The 21008-nt window shown below is 50.5% G+C and overlaps 1 protein-coding gene across 1 annotated transcript in view; it reads right to left on the reverse strand.

Annotated features, from left to right (window-relative positions):
• LHX4 (LIM homeobox 4) overlaps nucleotides 1-17313 on the reverse strand; it is a 43884-nt gene extending 26571 nt beyond the window's left edge. Inside the window, exons 1-2 of the mRNA XM_058539941.1 lie at nucleotides 17127-17313; nucleotides 76-247 (exon numbers count right to left, since the gene is read on the reverse strand). Of these exons, the coding sequence (XP_058395924.1) occupies nucleotides 76-247; nucleotides 17127-17202 (248 nt within the window). The 5' untranslated portion in view covers nucleotides 17203-17313. The remainder of the gene's footprint in view (nucleotides 1-75; nucleotides 248-17126) is intronic.
• Nucleotides 17314-21008: the final 3695 nt, after the last annotated feature.

A 21008-nucleotide genomic window follows, 5' to 3' on the forward strand; every position in this document is an offset into this window, starting at 1 on the left:
ACCGCAAGCTTCCTACCACCACCACCACTGCATGGGGAGAGGCAGAGGGAGGCTGCGCCCCCAGTTCTGACTTACTTGAAGAAGTCCTCCTTGCAGTAGACGCTCCCGGCCCTGGAGAAGCACCTGTCAGCCAGCTGCATCTGGCAGTCTGCACACTTGAGGCAGGAGCTGTGCCAGTGTCTGTCCAGGACCTTCAGGATGAACTTGTCCAGGATATGCTGGTTGCAGCCAGCACACTGGGGGATCTCTGTGGACAGGGAAGAGATGCAGCATGAGCCTTCCATACAGCACTGCCAGTAAAACCAGGCCCTGTGTGGATGCCTTCCCACTCTGCCCCTGGTGGGATAGGACAAAACCCAAACCCCCAGCCTGCCACAAATGGTTGTGCAGGTTGTACACTGCACAAAGGTGCCTCATCAAGAGGGCAGGTGAGGGCTAAAATCCAATCCATGCTTTGCTGGCCTGGCTTTGGGTGGTTTTGGCCCAGGTGGGTTGCCTGTTTCTAAGAGCACCACGGGCTAGCAGCATTAGCTAACCCCATTTATGCCAGCTGCAATCCCACAGCCAAGCGGCCAGAAAAGCCCAACAGCATTCACCTCTGTTTCCATGACATTTTCACGCGTGGGTGGAATCTGTGCTAAAAACATCAGCAAAGTGAGCCCTGTCTAGGCACGAGCTCAGAGGCCATCTACCCTAAAAGCAAATGATTCGTGTGAGGGGCAGGCAGTGACCGAGGTCCACGTCTGTGGGTGTTCCTGGAGGGGGAATCTCAGTATTTTGAGAGAATCTAATGAGAGTATTTTAATGAACTGCAACAGACACCATGGACCGGCTCGATCAACTTCCCCTCCTAACGTGCCTTCCTGTACTGCAGACGGGAAAGCCTCTTTTCCAGACTCCCTTGCAGCTCGGATTCTGAATGCGATTTAGAGTCTGCCAACCAGCTGCACTTAGGAGAGACCTGAATTCAGAACTGAGTTACGTGGAGGCACAGCTGAGGGCCAGGCTCCCACGGTGCTGGTGTGGAGCATGGCGGAACCTATGAGGGTCTGTGGTGGTGATGCCCTTGTCAATCACGGCAGAGGCAAGGAAACTCTGGGGGCTGGGGGTCATTCCCGGAAGCTTGGCCCAGAGCTTGCTCCACCGAGTTGAAAGCCACCTAATACTTGGTAATTGATCACTTTCCACTTACATAGTGAGAGTGGATTCTGTTGTCTGCAATTGACCCCTAACCACTGCCCGCTCTGTTCCCGTCCCTGGTGACTTCCTATCCAAGTTCTGTTTCTCTGCCATCCCATCTTTACCAAGAGATTGCTGGGGGTTGATAGTTTTGAGTCACTTAAGTTGTTTCAAAATCTACAGAATGGTCAGGCTTCTGTGGTTGGATGAATAAGTAGTGCTAACATCTCTAGCCATTTTTCCTTATACTTTTTCCCCCAAAAAGAGAAGGTAACAAATATTAAGAACAAAAACATGGAAGTGTAGGCATTTGGCCTCCTATGTAGCCTCCTGATACAGCAGGTCATGAGACTGGCAACCCCAGGGTTTCTCCCCTCTGCTATAAGCAGCACTTTTGCGAATTCTTTGTGTGCACGCTGCCTTTCCCATGAGAAGGTGGGACCCTCAAGGGGGCAGGAACAGTGTTTCTTTCCCTGCTGTGTGTCCTCACTGCCGAGTATAGTGCCTGACACACAGGGGAACCACAGATGTTTATCACTGAGTAAATCATTGATGAAATCCTCTCTAGGAAGCTCACCTTGAAACAGTTCTTCCCTCATTTCTCCCACACACTCCAAAATGTCAACGAAAGTAGTAAAACCAAATCTCTCCCGAATCAGATGTATTTCTTGATTCATATCATGTTTGTTGGTTGTGACATAATTTAAGTGTGAACATAGAGGAATTCGCCTCAAAACACTGAGGAAAACATTTGAACACATCTAAACCTAGAGAGAGAGAAACCTTTCTCAAGTATTAAGTCATTTGTATCTAAAACTTATAGACAGGCTATTTGGACATTCACTAAAGGTCATCACTAGCCCAGTACACATAAGTGTCAATCTTGGACCCAATTAAACCCCAAACCCAGTCTGGTCCCTTCACAGCCTCCGGAACCACCAACATTTGCCTGAAAGTCAGACCCACTAGACGCCTTGCCCTTTGACCCCATTCTCAGACCAAAATGCTCCATGAAAACTACCAGGAGTCACACTGAGGTAGATGTGTGTGGGCCTGGATACTCGCTACCTGCCTCAGTGCATATGGGATGTTTTCCTACCTCAAAAGCTTTCCTCCTTGACAAAGAAAGTGTTCAACCAATACGTACTTCCAAGGAGTCCCAGCAAAGTGCTAAGCAAGCAATGGCTACAGGAGTTTCCATCGAATAAGAAGGTCTGGGTAGGACACAGGGTACGGCCATGGATGCTGGAGCCAGACTGCCTGGATTTGAATCTTAGCTCTGCTTTTTAACCCTGAACAAACTACTTTGCCTCTCTCTGCCTCAGTTTTCTCACCTGAAAAGGGGAGTGATGATGACAATAGTACCTGAGGATTGTTGTGAAGAGTAAAGGAATCAATACATGTAAGACAGGCCCTGGTATACAATAGGTGCTCAATAAGTGTTTCCTATTATTAGGAGGTAAGATAACTGGTAACCAGGAGTTAGATGTGGTGCTGCTGTGGCTGAGGGAAAAGAAAGTTAGGGATCCACGTTCATGGTCTTGATCTCCTAGAACCCTGGCAAGAATCCCTGCATAGATGGCATGACCCTCCCATGGAGGCTCAGAACGCACGCACATCACACAGCAACCATGCGTTGGGCTGGGAGGCACGCCTGTCTGCGCCAGGTAGGGGCTCCCTCAACCACACTCCTGCCTCTCTCCACGGGCCATCCGTGAGCAGGGGGCTAGGGGCTGAGAGGTTCGGATAAGCAGAGGTGAGACTATGAGCGGTGGGGCTGGATAACCATGAGCTCCTGCGGTGTGACAAGCCCAGCCTCAGGGGAGACGGAAATTGGGGGGCAGCTCAGGTAACGAGGGTCATAAAGGGCAAGGGGGTGCGGCTTTCTCCTGCACGCCTCTGCGCGTGGAGCCCCGGCAGCTGCTGAGCAGGAGAGAGGCTTGAGGAGCGAGGTGTCGGGACGATCGCCCCGGAATCATTTTGCCGGGGAGGGGAGGAAGCCCTAACCGAGAAGCCCTCCAGCTCAGGAACGTGGTTTGCGGGCACATAGGTGCAGAGCCGCAGGCACCTGTCCCCACGGGCAGCGTGTGCCCGTCCCAGACCCTCGGCCGGTGACACGGCCCGCTAGGGGCGTCTCTGTGTGAGCAAACGGCTGCATTCCGGGGAGCCGGTCCCGGCCCGGCGCAGGCACAGGCACCCTTGGAGAACAGGCGAGAGCGGTCCTCCCGCGCTGGGCGCGCCCCTGCCTCGGGGCCAGAGGGCCGCCCATTCCCACCTAATGGTTGTTTGGCCTTGCCTCGAGGACGGATAGGGCTATATTTCTCCTCCCGGCCACAAATGCTTGGGGGTGCGGGCGAGGATGTATGCCCATAAAATTTATTTCGAGCAAGGTATCTACCAGGAGCCTTAATATGATGAGTATTCAAGAGAGAATATATTAAGACTAATGTATGCAGGGAAGGGCGGGCGGGGAGCCGAGACAGCATCACGTTAAGGATCAACATTACAAGCAGACAAGCCATTTCAGCCGCCAGCTTGCAGGGGATGCTTCCCGCCGGCTCAGGCTGGGCCGCCCAAACTAGGGCTTCTCGGAGAGAGGTCTTGCGACCAAACCTCTGGTTTGGCAAAAATGTAAGGGACATACTAAGGGTGCTTTTAAGTTAAAAAATACAACCTTCCCCACCGTATTCCACCGTAGACTTAGAGAGAGAGAGAGAGACAGAGCATTTTGTAAAACAATGATAGTGTAGAAATAGTTTAAGAGATCCCTAATATGCCAATAAGAATAGTAAAACCAGGCGTCAAGAGCCTGTTATGACTGGCCAGGTCCTGAATGTATATTACCTCAATAATCCACACACCCTGGTCAGAAAGGCATTATTATCCCCACGTTGCAGATGAGGAAATGGAGCCTCGGGGAGGTCAAGCAGAGCGCCCAAGGTCCCACAACACAAGGGGAGAATCAGGATTTGAACCAACAGTCTGCCCCTAAGGTGGGCTAACCTAACCTGAGAGCTGGAGGGGTCTGAGACATCACCTCACCTGGCTGGCTGGCTCTCCCCTGTCATTATATGGAGGGGGGATGGAGGCAGAGAGAGAGTCTCAGAGCTGTTCCGTGTACAGTGACTAGCGAGTAGATGAGCCACTGGTCTCCTGTGCTCCCTAACAATTGGGCAAATGGAAATGTCTGGGGCACAGACTTACATCCTTCAGGCAGAGTATGCACGCGTTGTAGGGGACGGACACCTACTGCTCAGGGGAGGGCTGGAGGCAGGAGCCCCTGACCCCTGATCCCTCCACCCAGCTGTGAGGTGCCAGCTTATTGATGGCATCTGTCAAGTTCAGATTCATCCCTGCCTGCGAGGGGGTGGAGACTTGTGAACGCAGATCCCACACTTCAGGTGACCGCGCTCTCTGTGATTATTTAGATTAGTGTGAAATGTAAGCTATCCAGAAATTTTCCAAAGAACAACCAAGTCTTTATTCTTTTAACCTACAATAAATTATGATTTTTTTTTTTTTTTTTTTTTTTTACAATTTGGAAAGCCTGAACAGGACAGAGGTTATATAAGTCTCCTACCAGAAATAAAATTGTAACCAAAATTTCCAAGGAGCAAGAGGATTTCCAAATCCCTAGTGAACTCCACTCATTTCAGGCAGCATTTGATATCACGAAATTCCACTTTAGAAACTGGAATTTAAGCAGAGTCTTGGAATCACTGAGACAGAATTTGATCTATAAACTCAGTTCTCAATGAGGAGAGTCATTTCATTTAAAATGAAAATTTGTATCTTATCTGCACTTAAGTGTTCTGGCAAGTGATCTGTGGTGATGCTCTCTGCTGGGGCTCTGCAGAGAGTAAACTCAGGCATGAAAAGACAGCAACGTGGCTGGAACAGCCAAGGAATCTGCAGAGATGCTGGACCACACGGCACAATACACTCCCCACCGGCAGGGCCCATCCACCAGAGTCTTCTGTGTCCTGCAGAGTGACATGGCTCAAGGCACAGACTTAAACCCACAGGGAGAGCAGCTGTGTGTACACATACAGACACACTCGCTATCCATGCACTCTCACACAGACTCACAAAGACACATATCCATGCAGTCAGATATACACACATATTCAGACATACAATATACACAAAAACACACATAACACAGACACACCTACAAATATACACAGATACATAAAGAAACACACACAATCACAAATAAACAAAGATACACCCTGAGACATACACAAAGGCACCCACACATACCACATTCAGATAGACACACAGACATACACATATTCACATATACTCAGATATACATATCTAACACACACACATACACATACTAATATGTATACAAACACACAAACGCCACATATACTTACACACACTCACACATACACACAAATATGTGCACACACACATCCTCATACACAGGCTGAGGCATCGCCATTCTGGAAAAAAAAAGCCAATTCTTCTGAAGTCAAACTCTTGTGGAAAGAAAGCCCACTGAACGCGGGAGCTGTGCAACCCTGGAGCCGTGAGAAAAGTGGGCAGTGAGTGAAATAGAAAGCTAGGAGGAAGGAGAAACATTTTATTCAAACACTTTTTCAGAAAACTTTTGGGGGAATTTGAAAGTTTTCAGTTGTGTTTAGAGTTTATATCTTCAAATCTTTAAGTCTGCCAAATTGTTTACAATAAATCTCAGATCAGAGCCTGATAGACCTGGGTTCAGATCCTGATTCTACCATGTATGTGATCTCAGACAAATTGCTTAACCTCTTTAAGCCTCAGTTTTCTTATCTGTAAAATGGAGATAATAACACCAGTCTCTGGGGGTTGCCGTGTGATCACATCAGATAATGAATATAAAACACCTAGCCCCATGATACCATTGTCCAAGCTCAGTGGCCAGCTCCCTTCTCCATTCTCTCATGGCCAGTCACCAACAGGATGAATTTATATATTTAAAGTGTATCAAAATTATTTCATGCTTCATTATTTCCCAATATAATTTTCCCCTCCTTCACCGCCCTCTCCATACACACAAAACACTCAAAATTCTCCTCCATCCCCTTAGTTCTAAAGCATCTGGAAGACGTACATCCCTTTCTAATCGACACAATCTCAGAGTATAAACAGCAGATAATGAAACATTACAAGGTTCAGTCTTTTTGGAATAAAGAAAGCTGGCTGATTCTTTCCTCCACAGAATGAGGGCAAATTTGCCAAACCATGGTCCCCTCCCTCCTTGTGAACGGTGAGAACAAGGGGTTGGGGCCACCAACTGCTTGACCTCACTTCACTTTTGCTGTAATATATTCAGGGAAGAGTGGATTGTGTTCAAATTAACATTTGAGGCTTCTAGAATTTTTCTTGGAGACACCTAAATGCCCAATGGAAAAGTGACTATTTCTTATTTGATAAGAAATGGCTAAAAACCCTTTGCCTGTAGCCATAATGGACTTCATCAAGGAAGCTTATAAACCCCCCAACGTGATGCCCAGCCTCAAATCACCTGGAGTACCACAGTGGGGGCACACAGGGCTTATATCTCAGAAGGGCCCATCAGAAAATGGATTCCATTTTAAATCCCCAAATTCCTCCATTAGTGAAGTTTCAGAAAGCTGGGAAATGGAGGACAGCAAAAGGTCTGATGTGGTTTGTGGTGGACCAAATTGCCCACACCCTTCTGTTGATATATAATAAGTATTGAGCATTTTTACTCCCCACTCACGTTTTCTCATTTCCAAGAAACTGCTCTCAAGGAACCTGGGGCCACCATGAAACATTTCACAGATGGTTTGTGTTTGTTTGTTTGATCGATTTTAATTCTTTGACAAATGGTGTTTTCTATCTCTTTGGTCACAGAAGATCAACAAACAAGTCGAGAAAAAAATTTTTTTCCACTAAAGAGACCAACACTAGAACCAACACACTTGACAATGACTCCTAAAATGTACTTAAGAAAGTGCACCTTTCTGGGAAATGAATTAGAATTTCAAAGATTTCCATTGGAATCATAATGCTGATGAATACTTTAATATTTTTAAGCCTTTAAATATTTTTTAAATGTTTTCTTAAAATTAAAAAATTTTTAAGTTATTTTGTACTGATAGGAATAATGTTCATTTAGCCACGCTCTGAGACCAGATTAATATTTTGTAAAATTTGGACTTTGATGCGCCACCCTGGAGTCCTTTGAGGCATTGCTTTTTAACTGCCTTTTGGACAAATAGATCTGCTTTTTTTGTTTCATAATCTGACTTGACACCTAATGCCCTAGAAAAAGTTTTCCTTCTTTCAGGCTACAGAGCTGGGATCCGTGGGAGATGCTTCCAGAGCTCCCTGTGGGCTTGGCCAGCCTCTCGGGACCCCCAGAAGCACTCCAGCTGGCTTAGGGCGGCTCCATCTGCACAATGGGAACCGTGATCCTGGTCTTTAAGATTGCTCTCACTCTGAACTTTGTCAAGTACTTGCAAATCTGCAAGTTCATTTACTCTTCCCAGAGACCCTGTGAAAAGTGAACCTCTACCTTTAAAAAGACTTCCCTTAGGGTACACAGTTGGGGGCCAAACGGGGACTAGAACCTTCTTTTTCTCTGGGACAGATGCTGGGGCTGACTGAAGACCAAGGTTTCCAACAGTGCCCCTAAGGCCACCTCTATCTGGTGGTTTCGCCCCCCCAAATCCTTTTGCTGGTGACTTCACTCCAGGAGGAAGTAGTTTTCTGAGCTCTGTCTTAAATGACATTCGGCCAATGCATGTTTCCGAAAATACATAATTTTATTTATTTGCTAAGTGTCTTTACTGACTACAAACTGAAAGGAGAAGCCAAATGGGGCTTTAAGGAAACATATACTTAATTGAAATATTATGCAAATGTTTTTCTTGGAATTCTCCATTTCTTCCCCACGTGTAGGGGGGAGAAAACAACAGCCAGTGGCAGACATGGCTGCTCCATTACCTAAGGTTCCCCGAGTGAGTAAGAAGGAATTTGGTTTTGAAAAGGCAGGCTGGGGAAATACTCTCAGTAGGGGCTTATGGATTCAGTCTGGGAATGATTAATTCTAAAGTGTATCAGTGTAAGGCCACAGGACATACCAAGTATGGCCCCATGTCTGCCTAAACTCATGCCTAAGTTCTGGAATATCCAAGTCCAAGAATTATAACAGAGGTATAGTTAAATTAAAATTAAATTAGTTAAAAGTCCTATTGCTGAATACATATTTCAAAACTAAAACTTTCCAATTCAAAGTCACCACTGCCAATAAAATCCTGTCTTCTGGTCACAACTCCCCCTTTAAGTCACCTTAATAATTGTGACGGAAGGAACTGAGGACTAATTCATCTCCGCAGCCCACATGCAGGGCAAGCCTGAGACCCAGGACACAGTTTTACATGACGAATCACAACTAAATGTGTCTGTTTTTTTTCCCTCCTGGGTCTTTATTTGCCATTTCCCTATTGAAAACAATTCATTTTTACTGAACATTTTATAACTTCCTTTTTTATATTTTTCCTTATTCTAAACCAATGTATCTTGAAGAGACCATAACATAATTTCCCAAAAGGTTTTATAAATTTCTTAAGGAATCTCCATAACCTAGTAGAATAAGCTCATAAACAACACAACTGAAGCACAAAATTCCCATATTAATTCTTTAAAACAAGGAGAAAAGGCACATTGAACTTTGTGGTATTTTGTGATGGCGATGACAGCATTAAACACAGAGATCTGGGCCAGCCACAAAAATACTGGGGAAAGTCTAATTTAAAAAAATTGGCATTACATTTAAGGTAAATCATTTTCTCTATTATAATTATATTCGCTTATATACTTTAAAAATACATCAATCTACACACGTCATATCATCTTATCTAATTTTTCGTTTTTTCTAGTTTGTCTTGACAAATGACTAACACCTAGAAAAAAGTCAGAAAATCCTTCTTATATGAGAAATGATGAATGTAACATTGTCCTTCCCCTCCAGGTCCTATTTGTTTCATTTGGTGATTTGGGGTCCCTTTCAAAATCTCCTTTGTTCTTTTGTCTGCTTAGACAGTTCAAAAATAGTAACTTCTTCAATAAAAGATTAAATTCAAAAATATCCTGGAGACAATTTCGATGTTACCCTTTTAAGGCTGAATTTGGATAACATTTTAATAGGAGTCCCTGTAGTAAATAAAATACACCATGTAAATATGTATTTGTAGGTATAGGGTTATCTTCTAGATTAGATATTGACACAGAATCAGTAATCTTCAGTAGGATATCGAATATTCTCAGTAATTGCAAATAAAACAGAAAATCACATTAAACAAATCCATGAGAGTCTATGGAAATGCTGGAGACACCTCTCTATTTCCACTCCATTTTCACATTTAATCATGGCTAAATCCTCACAATGGATTTTTCTGATGTCTCATTCTGTAGCAATATTCCATATGTTTGGCAACCTCTCCCTCATAAGAAGAAACTTTCAATTAATTTGGCTGCAAGTTTTGTCTCTATTAAGCTATTCCCAGAACCAATCCTTTAACCCTCTAACATCATAATTAAAGCAAATTATACTTTAAAGGCATTTGGGGGTGAGATACAGCAGTAAAACATCTGTGGCTAGACCCAGACTGATGGAGGGGAGAGGGTAGAGAGATCTGAAAAGAAATCCACCAAAATAACAACAGGACTCAGGACTTGCCTCCCGAGACGATTTTCCAGTCCGCCACCAATAATGTTAACCCAAAGTACACTTTCCAAGGGAGAATCAATTCCAATTTTGCCAATTATACCCAACCTGTCCACCCACTCCCACCAACGGTGCCTCAAAATGGTTGCTTTCTGCTCCATTTTGATCAGGGCTCTATAAAATTGAGGCCTGAAAGAGGTAAAACCTCACAGCAGCATCTATTTTTAGCTGATTTCTTCCTACCACAAACAACAATAGCCCAGCTCCAGGGCGGTTTGTGTCCCGGACCCAGAAACTGCCCTTTTCTCCCCAGGCTCCTAGAGAGAGAGTGAGGGGTCTCACCACCCTGCAGCTTGCTGACTGCTCACCCCCAACGAAACCCCTGTGCAGTGAATTCACGCACAAACCCATGTTCCTCCCCACAAAGACCACACAAAGGAATGAAGGAAGAGACAGAGGAAGGGAGGGAAGCAGAGAGGGAGAAAGGGAGAAGAGAGAGACAGAAGGAAGACAGACATTGAAGCCAAGATGGAACTTTACTAAAAGCAGTAGATGCCGTTTGCCCACATCTGTGTTATGGGCATTGTTAACACTCACTCCAGGAAGGGAGAAAAGGTAAAAAATCATTACAAAACTAAATCTGCACTCCCCACCCCCGCCATCTCCAAACCCAAACCCTATACAGTAACGCATCTGCCGCTTCAGTCCCTCTCCAACCTTGGGTTTCCCAAGGTGGTAATAATAGTACTCCTTCCCTCCTCTCATCAGCTAAACTGGTTCCAAGTCTCTATACAGTCCAGAGCTTCTCAGCTCTAATCCCCATAAATTTCTCTAATTGAAAGAAATGACAGGAGGTCCCTCCATCCAACTCCACCAAATCTCCGCCATCCACAACTCCTCAATTTGGAGGAGACTAGTTTCCCAGCCAGAGAAACCTACCAAATATCCACCATCCCTGACCAAAACAAGAGGCTCAAAGGAGATTTCCTAACAACGTGATAGAGAGAAAGGGGAGTCCTTGTTCGCTAATTTTCCATCCCTGGGCGACTAGCAGGTGCTACCCTCCCTCCCCTTCCTCCACCCGCCTCCCAGCACGGGTGTCTCCCCAGGTTCTGTCTGCTAATGCGGGGCTAAGTACTCACTAATTGACTGTAGCACAGAGTGAAAGGGCACTAAAATCAGAGGTGAATGGGAAGTTAGGACAATGGAAATATTTAGGACTTGAGGCTGCCTACACCTGGTCAGCGGGGTCATCAGGTCACTGTTCAAAATACAAGACGCCCCTGTGGCCGTGTTTTGTTTACTCAACGGAAAGAAATTGCTTTGCTGGTTGCCCGCCTCCCTCGACCCCCACCTCATCTCTCGCAGGACTCGATTTTTAAAAATGCAGTCGTGTAGGCAGTCTCTAAGACGTCTTGAGGACTCGCGTTGCTCTAATCCCCAGAGCATTCAGCCTACATTCTTGCCTTAACCTCGCTTTGTTTTTGGCGAGTCGGGAGGGAGGTACACCCAGCTCTGCTCTTCCTTCCTTCAACTTTCTGCCGCTCCGGGTTTTATCCTGCCCTGGCTTTGCCAGTAATTCCTCTCCTTCCTGATTTGTTTCACTCTCAGATTCCTTTAGAAGACATTCGCTCTGCCCTCTAAAAAAAAAGGTTAAAAAAAATAAATGTCCCATCCTAGAAGAAGCCAACCTCTGAGCGCCTCGGTCCCGGGCCAGCCGCGGCTTCCTGTGCACTGCGGGCGCAGCCTGCGGCCCGCGCCATTTCGCCTTCCCGGGGGCACAGTGCCATCAACTCCCTCCCCAGGTCGAATTTAATATATTTCATCGGCTGCCCAGGTAGAGACCTCGTCTCCCAAGCCCGCCACGTTTTGCGCGCTCGTCCAGATTCGCTAAGCCCGGGGAGCAGGGCCGGGAGCGGAGGCTCGAACTCGAGCAGCGCGCGCGGACCCGCTGGCTGCCTCCAGGCTCTGTGCAGGAGGATCCGCTCCCAAAATGGGAGAACCGCTTTGCAAGGGTTAAAAAGTCACGGAAAGACTCGTGCCGCAGGCCTTGGGGTTTAGTTTTGTCTTTGCAAAAGCTTGGGGCGAGATGGGTAGGAGGAGAAAGAGAAGTTTCAGCCCGGCCTCCCCTTGCGGGGCGCGCTGTCCGCGCTCGCGCCTACCGCGCCTTTCCCCGCGGAAAAAGCCTCTGCCACCCCTCCAAAGGGGCAGGAAACGGGTCCCAGGCTTGGCCAATCCCAGCTCGCTCAGTAGCGTTCAGGAGAATAAGGCGGCAAAGGTGGATGGAGTGGAAAGGGCCGAGGCGCAGGAATGCTGCAGGCTGTGCGCTGTGGACACAGAGGGCGTCCCTCTCTTGCCCCCTTCGCAACTACGACTTCTACCCCGGGCTTCGGGACGCGGTACGCGCAAAGCTGGCTCTCCCCTAAGGGCCGCCCTGTCCGCACCTGCCTCCACTGGCAAGACCTCAAAAACCCAGGGCGCGCGTCGAGCGAGCGCTCAGCACCATGCGCCCCCCGCAGGTGCGCAGCAAACGCTTGTTGAAGGAATTCATTGTCAATTCCCCGGGCCACCCAGGCCGGCGCTGCCCGCGGGGTGGAGGAGCTCGGCCCCGGTCGCGGCGAGGTCACGAAGGTCGCGCTCCGAGACCCGTAGAGCCGCTCACGCCCAGCCCCGTCTGGGTCTGGTTTTCCGCCAGCCGGGACCGCGACCAAGCGAGGAAACAACTCAAGTTAGGTCCTGCTTCCTCTTCTCAGTCCCGACTTTCCATCTTCCCTGGACACTGGGGACCACTTGATGCAGACCGTCGCCCCTCACTCGCCCCACCTGCTTGCTCCTCCGTCCTGGTTAAATCGTTAATTCGGCGCCCTGAATGCCCTGAGACTGCGGCTTCCCAGGAGGGCTCCTCTCCGTCCTCACTGCCCTCTCTGATCGAGGCAGAAGAACGGAGGAGGCCGGAGCCCGCTAGCCCCTCGGGCGCCCTCGGTCACCCGCCGCTCCAAGTGAGGCGCTGCCGCGGTCACCTGGGTTTCTCCAAATTCCCCTCTGGGTGGTGCGCAGCTCTGGCCCGAGGCTGGAGCGGGATCCTCGCGGGCGGAGAATCTGAATGCCCGACCCGCCAGGCCCGAATCTGCCGGCGGGGACAGCCAGTCTGACCTTTAAAAGTTGGCTCGCGCCTGACAGTATTTTTATGAGCGGGGAAGGACGTTTGTGGTGTCGGGGGCTGCTGTTTGAATTTCTGGATCGGAATCTGACAGAATCTCAATACCCGTCTGTGTGTGTGTGTGTGTGTGTGTGTGTGTGTTCACACTTTTTTCCAGCACCACGAGGAGAGGCAGGAATGGAAAGAAGGGGGAATCGCTGCTCCAGAGTTGGAGAGAGCTCCGGGCCCGGGAAACGAGTCCATTCCACCCCCGAAGAAACGGCCTGCGAGAGGAGGATAACGTCGGGGGTGAGGATTCTGACGCGACCGGTGCTGGCAAGTTTACCCCATGCACCCCTCCAGGAGCCCCAGGAAGGGAAGAAAGGATAATGGGGCGTCCCAGAGATGTCCTTCACCCAGATCCTACCAAATACGCAATCAAATGCCCATTTCCCACAGCGTCGGGGTTTGCAAGAGCTAAGAAGTAGATATTTTAGAAGACAAGGAAGGAACAAGAGACGCCCCAGGCCTGCTCCCCATTCACTACCCGCTGCCTGGAGCGGGCGGGTCGCTCCTTCCTCCCGCCCGGGGTCAGCCGGCTCTCCAGCCAGCAATTCCAGGGTCCGCTGGCGTCCTCGTCCTTTCCCTCGGTGCCCCGGGAGACTATGTGGGAGATGGGCCAAAACCGAAGGCAAGGGGCAGCTAACATGGCCACCTCCCTAAATGTCCCGCACTGTTCCGAGTCGTCTTGACAGGCAAGAGGGCCAGCAGGACCCAGATGCAGGGGGGAGGGTGGGAGAGGATTGCTGAATTCGGGGAGGAGAGGGCTTTGGAGGAAGCTCAGGAGGCGCTCGCCGCACCCACGCTGCCCGGGATCGGACGCCCTGCGGACTCGAACCTTAGCGTTCCCACAGCCCCGAGGGAGGCGGAGAGGTCGACCCGGCAGAGGCAGATGGTGTCCGAAACGAGAAAGATCCGCAACCCTACATCATAGGCCAAGTAGCCAGGACGCACTAGCTTAGGACGAGGTCCCTTTCTGAACCTATCCACCCGACCCGAAAAAAACACCGAACTCTTTCAAAGGGGCCCTCGGCCGGTGCTGGACATGACCCCGAGGGCCTGCAAACAGCGCTCCTGCAGCCCAGAGCAAGGAGCCGGGCGTTTGACTTCCTTAGAAAACACTGCCCCGAGGCGGGAGCGGGGCTGCCCAGCTGAACGGTCCCAGAAGAAGGGGGTGGAGCTCTACTTCTCTGCCCTAGGTTGCTCTCAGGATCGCTCCCAGCCTCCTCTCGCCCGATGCTTCCCGAGCTTCTTGCCCTAGGCCCCTTAACCGATCAGACCTCTAGCTTGCCCTGGTAAGTCCGAGCCCGATGCGGGACCCATCAGGCCGCAGGAGGAGGGTGACCGCACTAAGGAAGAGTCTGCCCAGGAGCCAGCAGTGGCAGGAGGCTGGGGACAGAGTGTGAGGAAGAGGGCTGCCAAGATAGAGAAATTATTACATTACTTGGTGACGTTTTGCTGAAGGGAATGGCCCTCACCCATCCCCAAATAAGCAAAAGAATATTCTGCCGCTGGAACAAACTGGATTCAAACTCCTAAAATGCCCCTAGAGGCCAGGGCACCAGAAGCACCAAGGTTAGCGGATCCCTAGATCTGCGCCCCCAAGTGCTCCATGTGTGGTGGCTCAGAGTGAAGAAGCAGAACATGTGTATGGGGTGGGGAGGAATGACCCAAACCTTCCCGTTGGTGATTGGAGGGACCCTGGTGGGAGAGCCTTTCTGTTGTCCCCCCACCCAGGTTTAAACCCTGGCAGGCCTGGGATTACCCTTCTTCCTCCCAGAGGCCCAAGGGCTGTCCCTCATCCCCACCCCCACATGGAGTTCTTAGGCCACTGGGCCCCATGTCCCACAAAGAAAATGGTCGTGCAAGTGTATGTGAGGGAAGCACACCCCACCTCTGCCCAGTTCCCGGCACCACAGCTTAATAGCCAGGGCCCACATCAGCTGCAAGGGGGCGAGTGCACTCCACACACATCCCAAAAGGAAAACAAAGCTGGATCCTGGAGTCTTCAGGGATTGGGTCCCTCAATTTTGGCTGATGCCTCCTCCAACCGAGGCCACAGAACCAGGACGAGACAAAAGGAAGGACAGACCACTTGCTCCTGGTTCGGCCTTGCCTCCCTGGGCCGCCCAGGGAAGAGAGTCCCCTTCTCTACCTCATTAAGTTTTCCACAGTAGGAACTCAGATTTGGAGCCCTGGTGAACTGTAGTTCTGAAGGCGAGTTCTAGGCATTTTAGGAAATCAAGTTCCTGACGTCGAAATCAAAGTTGTCTCTGAGTAAGAGAAACAAAGTGACAATCTGAGAGAGTGTGTCAGGCATCCCAGGAAAGGCGGTCAGAGGAGAGCCCACTGTCCTTAGCTGCAGCCCTAACAGGCCACCTAAGGACCACAACTATTAAAGCACTGGGTAACAAGGACTCGAGTCGCACATGCCTTCGGCCCACTCACACACTCCTCTCACTCGCTCAGAGCTACAATCAGCTTAAGGACTGGGAGCCCCTGTGGCAGGGTTTGTGTTTTTGTTTGTGCAGGGGCTGAGAGCACACTCCCTCCCTGCCTGTGGTGGGGTGGAGGCAGTAAGGGGGGCAGTGAACCCCCAACGCCTTCTACAGACACATCTTAGCAGTAAACTTCCCAAGGCATAGCGCAGACGTGGAAGTGTTTGCCAACAGTTGACAGAAAAAGACACAAAGAATAACTGTAGGAGAGAGTCAAGGAACAACCTAAATAGGTTTGGGTGAACTAGCCTCTTCTAGTCCCTTCTCAAAAACTTCCCAGGGAAGCCTGGGACGCACACTCGCCAGCCTACCCTTTGAGATATGGCCAGGGCAGAAATCCTGCCATGGAGAGCCGGGGCGCAGGAGGGCGCGCTCGTACGCCCTAGTTCGTAGGTAGGCATCTCCGTGGATAAGCCGATCCTTACTTAAACCTCGAGGATGTAGCTACCGCTCCACTAGAGAAGTCGCGGACAGAAGCATAGGCCCTTGGCAAACGGAGTGAAGGAACCCTTCGTCTCCCCACGGTGCCCAGGGGCGTTCCGGAGAGCCCGCGAGCCTGGACTCGCAGCACTCACTTGGAGCCCGCTACGCGCGCGCGACGCCCCCGGACCTGCTCGGCACAGATTCTCCATCGAAGACTCTCAGTTCTAGAATGAGTGACAGAGACAGATTTTCTCCGAGAAAATCTCTGCGCGCGCACACCCATACACACACAGACCTGAGAATAAACACGCCGGGAGCTCCGGCCGCCTTCCCAATTTCGGACGCGGGAAAGAAAGCCAGTGGGCGAGTAAAGCGCCCCACATCCTAGTCTCTCCCCTTCCGAGTCCAAGCCATCCTGAGAGCCTGCTCTCTGCTGCGTAAAGGCTGTATGTACCCTGAGTTCACAACTTCGTCCCGGCTCTTCTCCCTCCCCTGCATTCCTCGGCTAGCTGGAATATGGCGAGTGGACTTCCTCACTAGGAGCAGGCAGTCCCCGGCGGCGCAGGCGGCGGGCGCAGCGGGTAGCAGCAGCTGAGGACGCCACCAGGCGCGCACGCCCTGCGCGCGAGGACAGAGCGTGTGGCCTGGGCTTCCGCGCCGCCAGCCCCGGGGGCGGGGGACGCGCTCTCCAACTTCCCGCCAGCTGGGGTGAAGTTGCATAGCGGTACTGGGAGCTTTGACTGTAGCCCCGGGGAGGTGGGGGGAGGATGATTTGAGGGGACCACTCCAGCCCTCAGGCCTGGCCTGCAGCTTGTTCCCCTGGTGTCCCCAAACAGCAGTCTCCCCGACGCTCCTAGAAAAGCCATGGGCTGGGGATGCGGGATTCGGTACCCTTGGCTCGCCTCGAGCATGATCCGGGAGGCTTTCACTTTGGGCCCCCAAAGCCAAGAGCCAAGCCCTTCAAATGCACTCTGGCCGGTGCCCCTGCCTGTGACTGTCTCTGCCCCCAGGCCGCTGGCCCCTCGCCCCGCCCGGCCCCTCCGGTCCAGGCTACGCGCAGAGACCGGCCCGCCCCGCACTGGCCAAGGGTGCTGGCTGTCTGTGTATGAAATTAAATCCGCGAGAAAGGGGGGTGTCTTACGTTGCATCGGCACACCAAGCATCTCCGGGAGCCCCTTGACAGCCCCCTCCGCGGGGACAGCTGCGCTCTGCATCATCTAGGAGCAAGAGCCAGCGAGTCGCAGTCTACGGAGATCTCTTGCTCTCTTGCTCAAGCTGGATTCAGAAATTTGAAAATAATAAAAAACCCAACCAGGCCGCCGAAGTCACGGTGGAAGCCGGACCCTCCGCCTCTCCAGGAGGATTCCACAGGCTGGCTGGCCCCCTCCCCCCGCCAGTCCTCAGTCTGTTTCAAATCCCTTTGATCTCGCTCTCCCGGGTTGGTGCACATCCCGGGTTGAGGAGACGCTGTTGCTGCAGCTCTGGCTTTTTTCCCCTCCTCCCTCCCCCGCCCGCCTCTCTCCCCCTCCCCCTCCACCCTTCGCGTGCCGGCCGCCCGGGAGGCCGCGGTCACCCAGGCATTTTGATTCATTCACACTGCAGGAACGGCCGTGACGTCGCTTTCCGCAGGGAGGCCCGCCCTTCAGCCAATCCCCCGACCGGGCAGCCGGCGGCGGACCCCGGCCCGAGACCGGGTCCTGGAGCCCCAAGTGAGGTTGGCCGCGCGGGAGGGCGGGGCCGCATGGAGCCGGGCGGGGCCTCGCGGGCCGTTCCCTTTGCTCCCCGCGGCGCGGGCTCGCGCCCTGGGTATAAATGCTGCGGCTGGCTCGGCCCGGCCGGCCGGTAAGCTGGGACGGCGGCGCCCAGGGCTGGCAGGTTTGAGCGGGTCTTCCGGGGGTTCCGGCCCTAGCCGGCGGCTATCCTCCCCGCCCCTCCACTGGGACGGAAGGGCGGGGCAGACCCTCCGGAGGCCGGGGCCGCACAGCGGCGTCTTCCCCTCGCGCGCGCTCGGTGCCGGGCTTCTCTCCACCGGACCGAGCGCGCTCTGTAACCAGATGACTCCATCCTAATCCTCCTCCTCTTCTCCTCTGGCCAATTCCTTTCCCGCCAGCGCTTCCCAGCCCTTGCTGTCTCTCCCCCGCGTCTGGCTGAGGCTGGGCCAGGGACAGCCCGTACTCGGTCCGGAACGCGCGAGTCACGCAGCGGGCGGCGGCTGACCGGGGAAGGCGGCCAGGGGCTCTGCGCGGAGGTGGCGGGGCGCGGGCCCTCGGTGCGCGCCCCCGCACGCCGCGCCCTGCAGCCCTGAGTCTGCTCTTCCTTCCTCCTCCGGCCCGTCGGGGCCCCGCGCCTTTCGGCGGCGGGGCCTCCCGGGCGGTTCTGCCCGCGTCCACTCAGCTCGGTCCTGCCCTCGGTCCCCAGAGACCGCTCTGCCTCGCCCGCTGCAACCGCGGGCGCTTTGAACAATTCCTGTCGTGCGTGCAGGGCGGCAGTGCGCACTCGGACACCCCGAGCTAACCAGCGAGGGGGCATGTGTTGCTTATTGTATTTACAAGACAGACACAAACACTTAAATTCTCAACGCAAGTTCCTGGAGGATACAACTCAGAAGGCCCACCGCTGGGACAGGTCTCCGCGGAGGTTCTCTGATGCTTCGTTAGATACTCGACGCCGCCTGACTGCAGGCACGGGAAACCCATCCCCCCTGCCACAGGACCCACCGGTTCTCCGGCTCCCAGTCCGGGAGACACCTGCATTCTGAATTTCGTTCCAGAGACGTAGACAGACGTGTCCTCCCAGCCTAGTGGGGTCCAGCTCGGGTGGGAAGAGGGACTGTGTGCCCTCTCCAGCCTTCCAGCGCTCCCCTGCTTTTTCTCCTGGCGTTGTCCCCAAATTGGGGACACCAGGGTTGGTGAGGGACGAGCATGAGGGTGGAGGAGGATGGCGTGGCCGTCTGCGCTTAAGATTTGTCTTTAATGAAGTCACAGTGACTTCTATATGTCCCGGTACTGGGTTGGCATCATCTCTTCCCCTGTTTACCTGCGACGTGACTCCGGTGCGCAAGAAAAAAAGCAAAGAACCCGGTGACATTGTCCGTGTTTACCTAAATGTTTTCTACAAAAATATAACTAGTATTCAAACACTAGGAAATGCCAGCCTCGTTAGTAATCAAAGACATGCGAAACAAAACATCACAGTACTTACCTCTTTTTGTTTGTTAAATGACCAACCTGGGGGGTGGGGTAGGGAGCGGACCGTAGAATTCAGTGCTGGTGAAGGTGCTTCGAAACTGGTACTCTCACGAGTATTGCTGGTATGCTTACTAACTCTTAGATCCGTTTGGAAAGCAATTTGGCAATGTGTATTAAACCCATATATTTTTTATACCGTTTAGCTCATGTAATTCCACATTTGGGTGTCTATTCCTTGGAAATAATAAAATTTGGGAAAAAGTTTCATTCATGAAGATGCTTATTACAGCATTACGTTTTGGAGAAAAATAACCTAAATATCCAACAAAAGAAGAGTGGTTTAGTGAAGTATAATAAATTTGCTTGGTCATATGTTGTACAATTATGGAAACTAATTATGAAACCAAGCAACATGGGAATGCTTGTGAAATACGTTTTTAAAAAGGGGGATGCAATATTGTGTGATTATAGATATGTAAAATGTTAGTCAAAGATAGCAGTGAGAACACCCCTTGTTGGCTAGGATGTGTGGAAATTAGAAAACAATTTCCTGCTGGGGATACAAAGAGGGACAATGTCTTCTTAGGGCATTTTGGCAATATATTTTATAGATTAACAATGTGATGGATTTGACCCAATGCGTATAGAAATTTATCCACAGAATAAAGACTATTTTAAAGATATAGTTGCAAGGATGTTGATAACATTTTAAAAAGAGAATAACCTACATATCCAACCATCGGGGATTATTAAATAAATTAGAGTAAATAAAATGGAGTGTTATATAGTCATTAGAAAATACAACAGAAGGATATTTAATAATGTAGAAAAGTGTTTGAGAATTATCAGGAAGTGGGAAAAAAGAGAATATGAAGCAGCTTGAACTTTAGGACAATTTTTTAAAGAAAAGAAACAGAAAAAATATGCTATGATATAAAAGTGGTTGTCTGTACAGCAAATATTTTTATTTTCTTCTTTTTGCTTTTTTCAGTCTCAATGAGCACATTTGTTTATAAAGCAGAAAAAACTAATAAAAGTTGTTTTAAAAAACCTTGGGAAAAAACTGAAAGGAAATATATCAAAATGCTATTCAAAAGTATATTAGGGAGACGTATTATGGAATTTTTTCTTTTTTCTCTTTTCCAGATTTTCTGTAAAGTGGTTATATTTTTTCAGGAATATTAGTAAAAGATGAAATATTTATGCGCAGTGAAATGTAGAGCATATGTGGTAATTATTTTTATAATTTAGAATTATATTTTTAAAGTGCTCTCTGCAGCTCCTGCTCCTCTGGTATGAACATGCCCAGGTCCTGCCCTCTTCCCGTTGCATGTCACTAGCCTGTCACTGAGTGAGGGGCAGCATTACTGTGGTGGGGGCACTCTTGTGCCCAGGGCCCTTTCGGGGGATACCACTTTCACCTCTGCCCAATGGCAGAAGAGCCCTGGGAGGTCCACTCGGCTCTCAGTTCTTGAACTTGCCGGCAGCAGCTCCCCTGTACCCCTCTGTGTTCCCACGGGTAGATACAATGCAGCTCAGCCAATAAATGCCCAGTCCACATTCCAAGACTTTTCTAGAGGCATTTGCCTCCTGGTGTGAGCTGAATCCCATTCCCAAGGTCTTCCACTAACATCTACATCTGCCAAGCCATTTCACTTCCCTCCTGGGGCCTCAGTTTTCCTGTCTAATGATGAAACCCCAATAAAAAGTTCTCCTTAAACAGATTGTTTAGTGTCCACTGCTGCTGATAGTAATAATATAATAGCATATGGCAGTAATAATAACAAACAACATTTACTGAAAGTTTAAAACTGTGCCAGGCACCAAGGTAAGTG

Source organism: Diceros bicornis, chromosome 4, assembly GCF_020826845.1.
Source record: "Diceros bicornis minor isolate mBicDic1 chromosome 4, mDicBic1.mat.cur, whole genome shotgun sequence".
Taxonomy (NCBI): domain Eukaryota; kingdom Metazoa; phylum Chordata; class Mammalia; order Perissodactyla; family Rhinocerotidae; genus Diceros; species Diceros bicornis.